The 17,609-nt window shown below is 39.8% G+C and overlaps 1 protein-coding gene across 3 annotated transcripts in view; it reads left to right on the top strand.

Moving 5' to 3' along the window:
* Positions 1–703: 703 nt before the first annotated feature.
* mlip (muscular LMNA-interacting protein) overlaps positions 704–17,609 on the top strand; it is a 29,806-nt gene continuing 12,900 nt past the window's right edge. For all 3 annotated transcript variants that reach the window (XM_027023415.2, XM_027023406.2, XM_027023424.2), the window contains exons 1-8: positions 704–814; positions 10,445–10,561; positions 11,034–11,165; positions 11,638–13,320; positions 13,664–13,735; positions 17,144–17,224; positions 17,310–17,393; positions 17,481–17,540. In XM_027023415.2, the coding sequence (XP_026879216.2) occupies positions 779–814; positions 10,445–10,561; positions 11,034–11,165; positions 11,638–13,320; positions 13,664–13,735; positions 17,144–17,224; positions 17,310–17,393; positions 17,481–17,540 (2,265 nt within the window). In that variant the 5' untranslated portion in view covers positions 704–778. The remainder of the gene's footprint in view (positions 815–10,444; positions 10,562–11,033; positions 11,166–11,637; positions 13,321–13,663; positions 13,736–17,143; positions 17,225–17,309; positions 17,394–17,480; positions 17,541–17,609) is intronic.

Genomic DNA, 17,609 nt, shown 5'->3' with positions numbered 1-17,609 from the left:
ATTGTTGCTGCATTATTGATACTTAAAATACAATGCAGAATAGAGAATGCAGAGACATTAATATTCAAATCTAATAGAGTCACCGATTTAGAAATGGAATTGGCAATAGAATGGCTCTTTTCCAGGGTATAAAAATAGTAGTCTAGTGACTCTATTAGATTTAAACAGCATTCTATTTAGCATTGTATTTTATTTATCAATGATTGCAACAATGATTTGAGCTGACTTCAGATCCAAATAGGCACCTATATACATAGCATTTATATGCATTAAGTAGGCAGTACTTTTTTTCATTAAAATGAACAAAAGTGCTGTACATATATATTTATGGTATATGCGTTTTTCACCTGGCCTTTGAACAGGTGCTTTCTTGTTTACACAAAAACTGATCACATTTATAAAGCATACCATGAACTCCCAAGTTTATTTCACATATTACAACTGCAAGATGGTACTCCAAACTAATAATGAGTAATGCCAATATCTCCACTGCAATTTGTCATTATAGTGTGAAAATGAATTATTTTCAAGCACAAAAACATTCTGCACTCCCATAGAGACAAGGATCACTCAATCACTGGCAATCTAGAAATCATTGTTGTCATGGGGGTGCAGAGGGCTGTCTGAAAGTTATTTGTGGCTTTTGTGAACCTATAAATGGAAGCCTACAGCCATGAGTAGTTATCTACCTCTGTGGCTCCAGCTTGTCTGAAGAGCTCGAGAGCGGAGGGTGGCGGAATGTAGACACGGAGACTGCACCAGCTCTCGGCAAACAAGCATGGCCTCGGAACAGCCGTCTGGGGCCTTGGGAAAGGTGAGTGGTCATTGAAAGTAGTGACATGTTTTTTGGGAAGCTGGAGTGAGACAAATAAAGGAATCTCTCTTAGAGCTGTCACACTAATGGATTCCAGGTGGATGTGGTGGGTACTTTTGCTGACAGTGACCTTGAGGGTAGAAAAATATTCTTAGTATTCTGGCACACTACGCTGTTGTGTGTTCGCGGATGATAAGAGGTTACAGTTTGATGATGGACTGATCAGTAACAGAAGTTCAAAGTATTGATTTAAACTTCATTTGAATTTAAATTATAATCACATGTAGCCAATTGTGTGTTAAAAGTATATGGTATTGCTTAGTTTTACATTGAAAATAGATTTCGTGTTGACTAAGTATGTTTGGCAGCATGCCACTTGGACAAAATTAGCAATGTCTGTAAGTGATGCCACTTTGTTGCCACATTGTGGAACTAGCCATACTAAAAAAAAGCTTATTTTGAAAATAGGACCTGTCTAAACACACAAATTAATTCAATCCCTCTTATATGATCCTATAGTAGATTAGTTTTACTGAACAAAGCAACCTAGATCTAAACATGTATTCTGGAATCTGTCAGATACTTCATATGTTAGTAATTGCTCCTGAGGCCAAATCTGACCGTGTACTGCATAACCTCCCTGGCCATTCACAGTAGACAAAAAATTTCTGATTTGAGTAGACCATTGTGGAATACACAGGGTTAAAGATTAATCAAACTAAACTTATCCTTAGAGGTTTTGTACTGGGGGCACAACTGTACAACAAGAAAGTGAAAGCTGCATTAAAATTGGAAGCAGTGGAAAGTGTTTGTTTCTATTTTGATCAGTTCTGATTTTCTCCTACTCCCAAAGACGGTGAACATTAGAGGGTTAAATGTCACAGGACCAGAGAAAGACAGGATGTTTATAGGTATTTATATACTTCATAAAAATATATCCTGGTTGTAGTTCCCAACTTTGAGGTGCTTACAGAGCAGAAACCACATGGCTTTGTGGGAAAGGCTGGCCTTGGCTTCTTTATTAGCAGTTAGGGGAGGATTGAATTTTGGAACAAGTGAACATAGGACACACCTACATGTTTATCTTTAAACCAGTAATGACTTTTTTGGAGGCATAACATGCTGGAAAAACTGGTCTTGAAAAGTTTCCTGCTTTGATCTGAAAGGGAAAACTTGTGAGAGCTGTCATGAAGTTAGAAACTGACACTGAAATGAAGACTCGAAAGAAAGTTAAAGGCACGTTGAATTCACATTTTGAACCAAGGTATGCATGTAAATAGTGCATAGGCCAAGCAGTCCTATCAAAGATAAAACAGAGAGGCAGTCTACTCACAACACATGACAAATAGCTGTTAATTGCCCAGGCTGACAGTTTTGCAGACAGTAACCTCTAGATTGTCTTCATCATACCATGTTCCTCGCTGCAACTGCTAAAAATGATTTTTTCTTCAAAAACCCTTGAGGTGTGAAAAACATTCGTTATTGAGTATCAGAGGCACGACGTCAGCTGTGCAACAGCAAAAAGCACTGCGAACGATATTCTATTGTTTCCCACCCCCCCACCAATCAATCAATTACCACACAAGTCTAACCATGGCACAGAGAGTGCTGTTTAAAGAGATCCTATTATACTTTGAGCAAGTTAACACAGAGAAACATTGCTACCAGAGAAAACATAGTGGTGCAACCTTATATGGTTGGTTTGCACCAGTCAGATCATGAATTTGCTGTCTGGTCTCTGCTCATTCTATCAATGACACACACTGTAAAGCGTGCCTACTTGTCTAATTACAGACGGACCTAAAGCATTTTCCCCCTGCACAACATGTTAATGCCACTAATCCGTTTACCTGCGTGGTACACAACAGAAACACACTTAAACTTATTTTTATATGTTAAGTTTAAAGATAAAAGTCATCTTAGACATTCAACTAGCCAGCTAGAGTTAACAATCTAATGTTAACTGTTGTGGAACCTGTATCAATGTAGTGCCAATAATGTTCTAGAAAATTAGCTATATCTACTGTTAGTTAATATATTAGCTAGCTACCTGAGATGTTAGCGTTAGCCATTGCTAAACGGCCAAAGAAACACATAGACACATAACATACATATTTTATTTTCTGTAGTTTATCGTTGTACAGTACTGAATCCTCTTATAGGATAAATGTTGCTGCCACAGCTGCGTTGTAGTGACCTAGGCTGGAAAAGAAGTCAGACACAAAGTAGCTAGCTAGCTAGCTGGGATATTGCAATCAAAAATAAACATATATTCAACTTTTCTGTCCTCAGTGGCTGTGGCCTGATGTCGCATTTTGTGTTGTGTTGTGTGTGGCTGTGCAAGCTAACAGCGCAGTTTCAATGTGTAGCTCCTAGCTTCGACATAATGCTAGTAGGTCAGACGCAGATGAGAAAAAACACGCACCTTCGCAAAGGCAGCTCACAAATTGTGGGTGGAGATACTCACATTGGAGCTAGTATAATGCTAAGGGCTACCCCCTTGATGCAGAAAGTGGAGCCAAATCTCAGCTGCTTGTCCTTAGCTAATATCTGACAAGAGGCCCACAAAAAGCTGGTAGGCACTCAAGATACTCAAATATTAGCGCACACTGTTAAAGAGACATTTCCCCATATGTACCCTTTAAGGGGTATCCCAGGATTATGTGTTAATACTAGATCAAAACCTTTATGAAATAAAAGGCTTCAGTTAGCATGCCCAACTACTGATAGCTTTTATGCTAACAGTAGAATACCATGACGTTAGATTCGTTTCTGTGATACGAATAAGACATTATAGTTAGAAACCTCGTTGACATGCATCTAGCTTAAAACAGTACATAAGATGGTGTTTTTAGTTACTTGGTCTTTGTAAAATTATTTATCATGCCTCTTATCTATGACCGTGTTAACAAATAGTTTCCTGCATTTTATTTTGGCTTTGGTTTATGGCTTTCTGCCGTGTTGGGGAGATCTTTCTGAACTTTAATATACAAGGAAATTGGATGATCGAGAGTGTTGGATAGATCTGACCACTAATATGGCAGTTAGCTTTTTATTAAAAAAATGTTCTGTTTTTTTTAAACAGTTGGTGATAGCTAGTACATTAGCTGGCTAAAGGGGAAAATGTGGTCCATGATTTATCTTGAACATGTGTACTCATGTTGATATAATGTCATCTTGTCTAATGCTTATAAGTAATTATGGGCTATGATGTAACAATGTAAAAAAAATAAAAATAAATCCAGCTGACTCAACTCATCAGCCATCATGAATTATTCATAATTGGCTGGTAAATTTGGGGAAAATATCAGTGTAAAATGTTGTCAAGAGCTCACTATAAGACTATACACTTAGGTGTACACCCAAATGAATGTTTAATACAATGTCAGAATAAAGTTAAACCTGCAGTGTAATTAGTTTTATTTTTGAAGGCCAAGAAGACTCATAAAAGTGCTGCAATTTGTTCCTAAATACCTAAAGTGTCAAGTACCAACCAGCTATAACTTGATTATTTGGATGCAGCAATGAGACAGAAGTGTTTTGAAATCCTTTGGCTACTGCTGAGTTTTGACCTGCCTTGCTACTCAAAATGAGCTCAGTGAATCTGCTAGTATGAAAATGAGTCAGTATTGTCTTGGAAAAAAAAGGAAAAAGAGAAAAGCTTATTTCTATCTCCGTGCTCATGTGTGTCTGAGTGGTAGGGTCAAGCTGTATGACATGCTGTGACTGCAGCTGAAGGTGCTGTCTTGAGTAATCATGAATTCAGCTGTGAGGAGCTTTGTCATTGTTAATTAATGTTCTGGTGACCTTATCATTGGGTCATCCTATCATTAATTGCAACATATAAATGATCACTTTGTTGACTAAGACCCACTTGCTGGCTTCTTAATGTTCCCTCTGCATCTGGGTAATAATAATTTGGTAATTTGTATTAAAGTTATATTATAAAAAGAGTAATTCTTTTTTTTTCTTTTTTCTTTTTTTTTTTTTTCCAGAATTTGAGTATTGTTTATCTTGCTGTGTTTTGCATGTGCATCTGCCATTATTATTGAAATGCTTGGTATTAAGGGCAAAGCCGAAGGGAATAGAAGTCTGCCAGGCTTCAGCACCAGACGTCTGCTGTATTTTAAAGAGCGCTGTTTGAGAATGCAAGAATAACAGTGGCCTGAGATTTGTGTGATGGGAACTGAGAGAGTTTTTGCCATCTTACCCACATGCACACATGCGTGCACACATGTTCATGTGTGAGTGCGTGACACAGACACACACACGCACGCACACACACACCCACACCCATACACTGGTTTAATTAGTTGCCTCTGCTGGTGAGTTTTCAGCATAAAACTGAATCTCACAGTGTTAAATTCATGGTACTTGTTTATATTTACGACTTTGCAAAACTGGAATTTACTCTGGAGAGTTTAGAGAGAAAGTTTTTCAAATGGTTATAGAAGTAGTGTTGCAGAGGGTATGCAACATTAAGCAGTCAAAATGTCATTACTGTTACAGGGAAAGGTCTATTCTTTCATCTGAGCCAGTGTAAAGGGTTCTAGTGAAAGACCATGAGGAAACAGCATACAAGCAACAGACCAGACTAAGATAAACAGGCCTTTAGCCAGTTCTTCTGCTTGCAATGTAAGCTAGAGGAACAGTATGACCCCATCTATAATTATAGTTATTAAATTGGAGGGAGGGAGGGAGGGAGGGAGAGAGAGAGAGAGAGAGAGATCTGTTGGCAAGTAGGAAATTACTTTTTTAACCTTTACTGGCTTGTGTTTGTTTGTGGCTTACCCTGTCTCTGTGGCTACACTGTAAAGGGGAGTCAATACTATGAATAACGGAAGTAACCCTGGAGAGTATGGCCAGGATTCATAATAGATTTTCAATGGGTTGTAGTTTAAATGGAGGCTACCTAGCATATACTCACAGAAAATACACTAATAGTTATTAGGTCTTGCTCTACAAACTTCAGACTACAAACTACATCTTACAAACTTACAAACTACATCTTGGGTTGTAACTTAAAAAATAAATAAATAAGTGATATCTCAAAAACAGAGCATTATGGACATAATATACCATAAAAAATTACAAAGTGGTCATAAGCTTGAAAACCTTTTATAAATAGCTTGCATTTGACAATGATGCTTGAGGAATAGGCACAACTGTGATGTATAATCCAAGGTTAGCTTTTTCATGCCCCCTATTGAGTTTTTTTTTTAACTTCCAGTATGAATCCATACCTTAATTTACACCACAAACGATAGGTCTACATTTGACACACTTGAAAAGTCTATTTGAACTGTGACATTTGGCTGATATCTGACACTGAAGGTAGTGAACAAGACCACCACCGTAGCTATCCATGCCACAAGCTAAAAAATCTCCTGAGATGCTTTTAAGTCCATTAAAGTGATTGGTTAACTACACACTCAGCAGTCTGAGCTTTTGAATTTGGGCTTAAGTAATACTTTATAGCTTTTTAGTCAAAGTGAACCCCCAGGCATTCAAGATGGTCATCACATTCTGATTACCACACAGCAAAATCTGTGCCATGTTATCAGAGGTGGGTGAAGTAGCCTAAAGTCAAACTTGAATAAAAATATTGTTACTTCAGTGGACACAAAAGTAGCCTGTCAACCCTGACAACATTCACTGATATAGGAACAAGACTTTGAGTAATATTTTTCTCTTTTCATAATCTTGTGGCATAATATAAAATGGAAGAAGTGAGAGGTATAAGTGTTGGATGACAGTACCTCGTGGCATACATTTCCTTTGGAACTCAACAACTCATAGATTGATGGTGTCACGTCACCCGACACACATACCAACTACAATACCCATCATGCAGTTAGTCTCCAGGAGAGTGACTCATCCAATCATCAACAGTTCACCAGATCCTCATCACCTGTGAACCTGAGAGTTCACCTGTTTTTTCATGTATATAAGCCATCCCATAAGTGTTTGTCATTGTGAAGTATTGCCTCCAGTTTACCTGTGCATACCGAGTGTTCTGTTTTTGATCTCCTGTGTTTTTGACCTGGTTTTCCCATTTCTCTAGACTACGATTTTTGCCTACCCCTTGTTGGATTTGTTTGCCTGTGTTATTGCTCTATGGGTTTTTGGACTCGGACTGTTTACCCCTATGATTGCGATTACCCTGGACTGTATCACTCTGGTTCTGACCCTGGCTAGTTAAACCACCCCAGATATGGATTACAATGAAACTCCTGCCTTTTATCCTCAAGCGTCTGACTGTGCTTTCAGCATTACAGATGGAAAATATAGTTTACCTCCAGACAGGATTAACCTATGAAGAGAACAGCAGCAACTTTTCAGACTCGCTGTATTGTGCTATTGTTCCTCCTTGCTTCCATGTTACATGGTTTCCCTGTCTTGTGTTTTTGTTTGTTCCATTCCATAGTTTCGTTTTCTCTGCCCCTTGTTTGGTTTTTCACACCTGTTCCTCTTTTCTAGTCTTGTTAAGTTAATGTATTTAAACCCTGTCTTGTTCCCTGTGTCTTTGCTATTGATTGGATGTATGTCAGTGGGTTAATTGTTTATTGAAGTCTAACCACTGTATGTAAGTCATGTTTATTTTATCGTAGCATGTATGTTAATTCCAGCCTTCATTTCGTCAAGCCTCCATATGTTTAATTCTAGTCGCTGTTTGTGTTTTAGTTGTTCATGTACCCTAGCCCTTGTTCTTATCATGTGTCCTCGTACTCTCCGTATTGGTAAATTGACCCTGAATTACTCTGACGACTATGACTCTGGATTTGCCCCTAATAAATCTCGCTCTTCTCCGCACATGCGTCCGCCTCCTTACTGCTCACCGTTACAGCTATACTCTGAGATTATGTGGATTTTGCAGGACTGTACACAGAACTAATGAGAGGCATGTGGATATGTGTGAAAGGGGGCTCCAAATAGGTTGGTTGGTTTGTCCAAGATAAGGAGATGTGAAGTTTCTCATTCTGCTAAACAGTGGGAAAGGCCATTCATAGCAGTTTTAACAGGGAATAGATATGGAGGGTAAACATCTTGAGTCCTAACTGTGTCAGTGCAAACACTGAGTCTGAGCAACAGCAAAGTCATCAAGGCGTTGTCACCAACATGATGAAAAACACATAATTAATTAGTTACTAAATGCTAATAAATAAAATGTAAATAGTAGTTTGTTCTCCTTCCCAAATGGTTGAGTATGGACAAAAGTATTACATTTTGAAAATCTTTATAAGTGTACAAATCTGTGCAAATTTCATATGATGTGAGTACATGTAATTGGGTAATTCCCTTCTGCATCATAGAAATAGTTTGTCCCTTGTGATTTTGCTATTGAGCCTAAGACAGAGAAAAAAGCTGCTATTGGTTGTATTCTTCAGAGACTTCCTCAGGGGCCAGTATTTTTTCACATAGTACAAAGAATGTGCTCTGCTGTCCCATTCACATAGGAAACAACAGTACTTTGTATATCCCAGCTGCAGACCCATCAACAGAGCGACTACCTTAAGGTCAGAACAGATATGTCAGCCATACTTGCTGTATTCAAGACAATCCAGCAGCTGCTTCATGTTGTCATATGTCTCTTTCATATCCACAGTGTGTCCGGCTGGAAGAGATAGAAGATGATTTCCATAATGCAGCAATACTGCCTTGAGACTCATTTTTCAAGAGTCTATAAACAATCTTGTGGGTCATGTTGGATTCCGAGGGCATTCAAAAAGCCGTTGATGTCAGAGCAGAACACAAGCTTATCTTCCTTTCTGAAGAAAGTCTCTAACTGCAGATGCCACTTTTGATACAATGTACATTTTCCTGAAGAAGATTCCATTGCTAAAGTCTTGAACCTAGTAATTCTGCTTTGCTCTTGGACAGCTCCAGATCACGAGATTGTTCAGTTCTTCCTGCATTATTCTGTGTGGCGCAGATGATGCACCTTGACTGAAGTCAGGATCAGTTTCTTGATGATCATCCGACGTCGAAGGTCCAGGAAACTCCAGAGTCGTTTCGTCTCCATCGTCATCGTCTGAAGGATCATTAGAAACTTCTGTCAGAGGTTCTGGAACAGGAAGTCCTTCACCATGCGGAACAGGTTGGATAGCAGAAGGTATATTTGGATTCGCTATTGCCCACAGATTTGTTGCACACGTACGACAACTTATGTGTGGGGCCCAGGACTTGTCCTGGACACCGATCTTGCATCCGAAATACAGATGATATACCTTCTTCACTTTTGCATTTGAAGCAATGTCCTTCTGATGTGCAAAAGTCACTTCCCCACAAATGTAACAAAAATTGTCTGCAATATTGATACAGTTACGAGGCATTGATACTTGTTGATTGACACTATCTGAATCACTTCAGTAGTCTTTATAACACAGCTGGAATTACTTTTATCCTAACGCAGCTGAATTTACATCTAACATGACATTTAGCACAAGAAGTAACAGAAATAAATCGCTCGTCTTATGGTGTCTTGTTTTATAAATCTCCCTATTGCGTAATCTTACGTCAACAATTGCATAATCTTACGTCAGACAGTGATGCAATAGACCTTCCTGGGTATGATCATCATGATCTGATACAATATGATGCAATATTTCTCAGTATTTTGAAATATTAAAAAATGTAATCTAATAGCTAGACCTAATACAATGTCTCTTATGGATCACACAGAGTTATCATTAAAATGAGAGCCAATAACAAATTTTCATGGTTATATCTGCGTTTAGGATGTTGGAATCATTAAGAATTGCACCTTAACTCTGAAGCATTTTTGATGTTGTCCAGTGTTTATAGTTAACAAAGCTTTTTTGTGTTTTGTTTTTTGATTGCTTTTTTTTTTTTTTACATTTTGCTTTTATCATTCTCATTTGTTGCTGAAATGAAATGATTAGGATGATGGTGGCAGAGTGTGAGAATTGCATAAAAACCCACCAGAAAGCAAAAACAGTGGTAGTCTGGAAAGCGCAGCTCATTCACATGGACTTTCTCTCATAGTACCTTCTACATTTATGTTACGTGAAGACAACCATATATTTTACTATAGCAAACAAGCTTCTCATTCTGAGTCTCCTCATCAATGATATTTATATTGCAAATCGCTTCTTTAGTATACTGTATTATTGCAGAAATATTCAGATGAGCATTTATCTGTAGCAACTTACAATTATGAGTGAGTATAACTTGAGCAACTGAGGGTTAAGGGCCTTGCTAAAGGGCCCAACAGTGGTAGCTTGGCAGTGGTGGGGCTTAAACCAGCAACCTTCCAATTACAAGTCAAGTAACTTAACTACTGAGCAGAGTACCTTGATTAGCTTAACTGTAAGTGGAGGTTAATCATTCTATGCTGTTAGAATTTGCATGTTCAGAGAGAAATATGTTTCTCACATTTTTGAAGCAGGAATGTGTTTAGTATCCTTGGTATATTTATGCATGGGCTCTGTTACGATGATTGACATATTTCCTCTGTGTATGCATAGACCTTTTGTTGTACCCTTGTGTCAGCTGTTGGGGTAGTTAAAAAATGGTGAAAAGGAGGTACTCATGCTTTTTGTCCTATATTCATTTATTTTGAATAGACCAGAATGAGGATCATGCTATTTGTATGCTCCTTTCATGTAGGTCTCCACTGTTTTTGCCACCAAGCTCAAGTCATTCACTTTCCTGCCAGTTCGTAAAAAGCTTCCCACAGAGGGCAAAGTTATTACCACAGGGGAAAATGATTCAAGTAGAGACACGGTGAGGCAATATGTTGTATATTTCATATATATAATATCTAATATTCATCATTATACAGTACTTTGTACAAATACTGTTTCTTGTGCTCTGTTCTATGTGTGCATTGCTTACATTCAGAAAGCATGTGTTTAAGCTTTTCAAGCTCTTATGCAATCCTGGTACAATCATGTGCACTTACATGTGAGCAATACCAGAGACATGTCTACTGCTAAAAGGATGGGTAGGTGGGAAGGAGAGACATGCAGATATGTAGATACCCACATGCACACCTACACCCACCCACATGTGTACACACACACACACACACACACACACACACACACACACACACACACACACACACACACACACACACTTCTCACCTCACATAGCTGAAGTGCTGGAAATAGCTGTCCATGACTGAAGGCCACTTTGAAATGGCTGATGTTTCAGTTTTGCTGATGCTTGGAAACATCTTCTGTCCCAATAACAGACATTGGGAGACCCTGTGGGATCTGAGAGGAGCATGGCAGAAGAACATGGTGTTTACAAGGCCAAGATTGTGTTCGTGAGAGACTCTGAAGATGTAGAACCCAAAATGATGAGCAAGCACTCTCAAACCCAGGTGAGTGTGAATTCTGCTTTGTATATAAAGTCTTGGGAAGTACCAAACAAAATGTGATGTCACTATTTGTCTTCAAATGCCATTTGCTGTGAAGCTACTCTGAAACGGAAAGAGACTGATTATGAGAAGTTTTAAATACAATTCTATTTCCAACATTTAGCTTATTATTGTAGTGACTGCAGTAGGAGTTCTTCACAAGCTTCCAACAGTGGAAAACACCAGTTTGGACAGATTCTTTCTATTTCACAGATATTTGGTCACTTGGTTGCTTATAATTTGAATTACTGAGATGAAGTCCTTTGGTAATAATTGCAGGAGATGATTCAATCGAAGAAAACAAAAATAATTTTAAGGAAACCCTTTATGGTTTTAATGTAATTTCTCCTTTAATATCACATGAAGTAGTCATTAAAGGCTTTTTGTATTATTCTAACATGTGAGGTTTTTTCGCTCCTTTGTCTTTTCTTCTCAGCTCAAACCCACTGATAAGTCAGCTCTAAGCCTATCCCCTGCCCCAGCCATGGATCATGCTGAAATAGGCTGCATAGGTCCCAAGCCCAGTCCTGTAACCACAGAGACAAGTCATAATAAACACCCTGGCATCTCTCAGCTCGGGTGTCATAACTCCGAAGTCAACTCGCGGCTGTTTTTAAACAGCATGTCCCAGAGAGAGGAGGGAGTCCTGAGCCCGGCCAGCTCTGTGGACCTTTTCACATCACCCACCTCTTCCAAAGAGTCCCTTCTCTCCGAGGGCTGGGAGCAACCGAGCAGCTGGTCCACTCTCCAAATGCTATCTCCCACCAGTTCTCCTGTTCCTTTTAGCTCTCCCTGCTCTCCGGTGAGGTCAGGGACTTTTACCCCTTCCGTTTTGCGACTCAAGCGCCATGCTCTGGCTTCGGGCTCCAGCCTGGCGCAGATGCCAAACTCTTCCAGCCGGACACTCTGTTCCGACAGCCAGGCCCCATTGCCCCGCCCACCTTCAGCCTGTGCCCGCCACAGGCCGCCTCCCACTCAGCTGTCTTTGCTGACGGCCATCTTGAGGAAGGGCCGTCTGCCAGTCCTGTCTGCTGCTTTACACAGACCCTACACTCCCTGCTGGCCCATTACCCCTGCCAGCATGTCCTCCTGTGTGGCATGCTCAGCAGCTTCTACTGTAACACCCATGGAAGGATCCCTGGCAAAACCCTGTGACTTTAGCAACATGGGCTGTAATGAGTCCACTCACAGTGCAAAACCAAAGTTTATTTCTGATACTGTATCCATGCCACCAAAGATACATAACAATGTTGGCATCTCCACAAAGCCTGTGGAAGCACTAGACTCAACTGAATCTAACACTTTTGACAGTCCTGCAATTACTATTAGGGTCATTTCATCAGCACAGTGTGCCAGCTCTTTGAATGTGCCAAGTTCTTCTCCATATCAGCCCAGAGAAGTTCATAAAGACACCTGTGTGCCCATGGATGCCAGCTCATTCATCTTTTCATCTTTCTGCAAAGCGAGGTCCCTGTCCCCCAAATCAAGCCATCTCTCCCACTTCAGCTCTGAGAATCAGGTGCCGACTCCAGTGTCATGTGATCACTCTGTACTACTTCATTCAGACCACTCGAAAGAGCCGCAAGACTCTTTCTCATCAGATCCAGGACGTGGACCCACATCAATTGGCTCCACTCTCAATACGAATTACACAAAACCTAGTCATGCACCATCCTCGACTTTCAAACATGAACAAATGCCACATGACGCCTCCCCCACCCCTGGCCTCAAACATAATCAGACTTCTCAAGATACCCCTGCTTCAACAGTCCCGAAGCACACAAATAACAGCTCACGCTCCCACTCGCCAAATTTCAAGAAAGTGTCCACTGAAATAGAACAGGTTTGCTTGGTATCCCCGGCTTTTGGACTTTCCCCTTCTCACAGAGCCCCTGGCCTTACCCATCTGGCCTACACTCCTCCTGTCTCTCCTGTCTGCCCTTTGCCCAGGCCAAGCTCCCGCTCCCCTACTTCAGATCACTGCACCCTGTCTCCCTCTCCAGCAGTCCCTAGCCACCAATTCTCCCCGTCTCCCTCTTACTCCTTCTGTTCTTCACCGTCTCCATCCCTGCGGGCCAGCACCCCAGACTGCACAGACAGAGACAGCAAAAGCAGAAAGGTACCACAAATGCTCTCAAGCAGCTCTGTTGCACGCAGCTTGAATGATTTAGCAACCCTGATGGCAGAAAGGCATTTACTCTATGACTGACATGCTTCCCAATCAAGGCCCCCCACATGGCTGGGAAACATGATATTCACCAATTTTCTAGTAGGAAGGTGGGATTATATATCTGTTCCAAAGGGCAGGTTTGGTGTGCAGGTCTGCATGTGTTCTTTGGCTTGACATTTATGAGGTTGGACATTGTGCATGTGGTTGTAGTTTGAAGCTTTTGAATTTCCAAATTCACTTTTTTATATACATGAATAAAAAGTATATACTTTTCAACCATTTCTTCCCATAGCCCTATAAGATCAAATCCACCTACAAGGCCCTTGCTGCTATTCCCACTAATACACTTCTTCTGGAACAGCAGGTAAGTTATTTTAACTGATAATATACTACCACCAGTTATTCTCATTATTTTTTTACTCTATATACATTTTCATTTAGATATTTTCTCATCTCTGACAAAACCCAATGAATTTGACTGTTTTAAAGCAATGATTACATTTTGTTGACAAAGTCAGCATTGGATTTATTTATTTATTTACATATTTACTTACTTCCTTTAGCTAAAAAGAACACTAGGCACAACCAAGCAAGCACAGAGCAGTAATAGTCCCAAGTGACAAATATTGTAAGATCAAACAAAAGAACAGAACAATAATTAGAGAACATTTCATTGCTGCATTAGCGGTATATTAGATCTTCTAAAACTACAATTGATGTTATGGTGTATATCTATTTTTAACATGTATTTAAAACCATAAACTATTTCTGGGTGTAAAGCCATTTAGCTCAGGGAGACTCATAGCTATGAATACAAACTGATGGATGATTTATTAGATTGAAAGCATTAAGATAATTGTGACTATCTTGGAATTCCCTGTGGCTGCTGTCAGGAGTTAAGAGAAATTCTCTGTAGAATTGTACATAGGTGGGTGATGAAAAGCACCTACTGCAGGGATATTAGACCAAAAGCTGGAGGTAAAAATTTGCAAATACAAGAACAGCAAGTACAGGGAATAACACATTACATGTCAACTCTTCATATTATTTGATTATGTATTTGGCAAAGCGAGTTTTCCCATATTTCCAAGCATCAATTACCAAACATTTTTTGTTTGCTACTAATTGTATTCTCTGAATAATTCTCTCTAATATTACACAGGTTTAAGAAGTCTGGTTGTGCTTTATTGTCAGATGTGATATAAATGTCTAAATGTATTTTTGGCATGTGGAGGATCTTGTGAGCAAGCCAAGGGCAACAGTGGCCAGGAAAAACACTCTGGAGCATGGGAAAAAACCTTGAGAGGAACCAAGACTCAAAGGGGGAGCCCATCCACCTCTGGCAGACAATGGTCACCACAATAATAGCAATTTTTAGAGCAAAATAAATAAAAAATGAGCAATTAATGTCTAGTCCAACTTTCTAGAGGCCGTAGTCTTGTCCCAATGGAGTGCATGCGTCTAAGACCCATCCCGCAAGAGAATGTCCATTAAGGGCAACAGAGAAGTGGCTAGGGTGGAGGTTGGCTACAGGAGGGCACATCAGGGGGTGGTTGGAGTAGAAATGGTAGCTGAGATGGGTAGAGGCTCAGTAACATCATGACATCCCGCAAAAGAACATCCATTAAGGGCAACGGAGAGTAGTTGTCTGGATTGGAGGTGTGGTGGGCTACAGCAGGGAACATCAGGGGGTGATAGGAGTAGCCATGGAAGCTGATACAGGTTGAGGCTTAGTAACATCATGATATCAGTGGTAGGTATACCTCGGTAGAAAGAGAGACTATATTAGGCATGTCCAGGTACGAGGGTGTGTAAATTAAGGAACTATATTGTGCAATAATGGACTCTGGCAGATCTAGCTATGGCAGCACAGCTAAAAGGAAAGAGCCGAAAGGAAACACAGGCATGAGGGCACCATGGAACATCAGCACTTCGCTGCTCTTAGTCAACAAACTTGAGTGACAAAAGAAAGGTGACGTGACAGCATCATAACATCCCAGTTTACCATAACTCACAATGCCCATGGACCCCCATATCTACACCTTTACCTAAGATGGGAATTAGTTAAGAAAATGCCTGACTGTAAGGATAGCCTTAAATATTGAGACTGTCTGAATGTTGAACATTTATAGGACAGTTATTCCATAGTGAGGGAGCTTTATAGAAAAAGGCTCTGCCCCCTGCAGTAGATTTTCTTATTCTTGGTACAAGTAAAGAGCCTGCACCTTTTCATCTAAGCAGCTGTGGTGGATTGTAATGCACTAAATGTTCTCTAAGGTACTGTGGTGCAAGACCATTCAGTGCTTTGTAGGCTATTAGAAGAATTTTATAATCAATACATATTTTATTGGAAGCCAATGTAAAGTGGCCAAGATAGGAGTGATATGATAAAATGTTCTAGTTCTAGTGGTACAACCAGATAGTAAGGCATTATAGTAGACCAATTTTGAAGTAATAAATGCACAGACTATCTTTCTGCATCATGTGAAGACAGCATGTTCCTAATCTTTGAAATGTTCCTAAGGTGGAAAAAAGTGGTCTTAGAAATATTATTTACATGAGCTTTGAATGAGAAACTGGGATCCATAATAACTCCAAGATCTTTAACTGTTAGGGAAAATGTGATTGTGAGACTGAGTAATTAGAGAATGAGGACCTAGCTGTCTCTGGGTCTAATAGAATAGAAGTTTTGTCAGGATTAAGTGAGGGAAAATTCCTCAACTTCCAGTGTCTGATGTCCTTTATGCATTCATCAATAATACTAAGTTGATTTATGCCCTCTGGTTTCGCTGAGACATATAGCTGAGTATCATCAGCGTAGCAATGGAAACCAGAACAATGTTTACGTATAATGTCACCTAGCTGTAGCATATAAAAAGAAAAATGCAAAGGCCCTAGAACAGGTCCTTGTGGGATACCTTAGCAAACTTTGTTGAATGCTGAGAAGTCTCCATTCACATTAACAAACTGGTAGCGACCAGCGAGGTAAGATTTAAACCAGGAAAGGGCTGTTCCCTTAATCTCAACAACATTTTCGAGTCTACCTAGTAAAATGTTGTGATCTATAGTGTCAAATGCTGTACTCAGATCAAGCAATATAAGCAAAGAGACATAACCCTAGTCAGAAGCCATCAAAAGGTCATTAACTACTTTAATTAGTGCTGTTTCTATACTGTGATTAGGCCTAAACCCTGACTAAAAGACTTCATGTATCTGGTTCAGATTCAGATATGAGCTTAGCTGCTGAGCTACCGCTTTTTCTAGGATCCTGGAAATAAATGATTGAGATTGGCTTATAGTTTGACAGCTGACATGGGTCGAGGTTAGAATTTTTGATAAGTGGTCTGATTACTGTTAATTGAATGATTTAGGAACAAGGTTCAAGGAGGAGTTTATTAAATTTAGTAACGGTTGTATTACTGCAGATAGGTAGTGTGTGGGCAGTGAATCTAGTAAGCAAGCGGAGGATTTTGAGTGCAAGATCAGAGATGCAAGTTCTGGCTCTTGGATAGGTGTAAAGAATTCTAGAGTCATTTTTGGCTAGTAGCAAATGAAAAGTCTGCGAGATTTGTAATAAATCTAGGTGCAGTGGCTGATGTGATCATGTGTCTGGTATGATAGTGAGGCGAGGTTACTATATTGTGGCTTCTATTATCTTGACCTAATTTCCCCAGCATTACCAATAATGATTAACAGCATGAGCAATTTTGGAGCCGCAATCTATTGTCTATGAGCTTTGAGATTCACCCTAATGTTGTTTTTTCTATTAAAGGCAATTGATGATGAGGTTGAGATGAATGAGGCTTCTCTGGAATCTAGTGATAGTTTTGCATGGGAAGACCCTCATTCACAGGTACTGGAGGAGCACAGTGTAAATTCATGTCGGTCCAGCACTTAGAAGACATCTACAGATGCTGAGCTGTATTTATTCCATGCAGATGTGCACCCCTGCTCAGCTTCGACAGCAGTCGGCAGAACTGTATGCAGTTATTGATGAAGTTTTAGAAGATACAAACCAAACAGTAAGTAACCATTCAACCCCACTGCTCTGGGATTAAAAACTATATTTGCTATATTTTAACATAACTTACACTTTCTGTTTATTTCAGTGTCAATCGGGCCCTGCTAACAAACTCATTGTTATATCTTCTGCTTCAGAGACACCAAGGGTATGGAGTTTTGCAGTTATGTATGTGTTAGCAGGCATTACCTGCTCAAAAATGTGTGGACCTGTCACA

This window comes from Electrophorus electricus, chromosome 11 (genome assembly GCF_013358815.1).
Source record: "Electrophorus electricus isolate fEleEle1 chromosome 11, fEleEle1.pri, whole genome shotgun sequence".
NCBI classification, from domain to species: Eukaryota; Metazoa; Chordata; class Actinopteri; order Gymnotiformes; family Gymnotidae; genus Electrophorus; species Electrophorus electricus.
The sequence above is the reverse complement of the archived record's forward strand: the minus strand, read 5'-3'. Positions and strand labels throughout refer to the sequence as shown.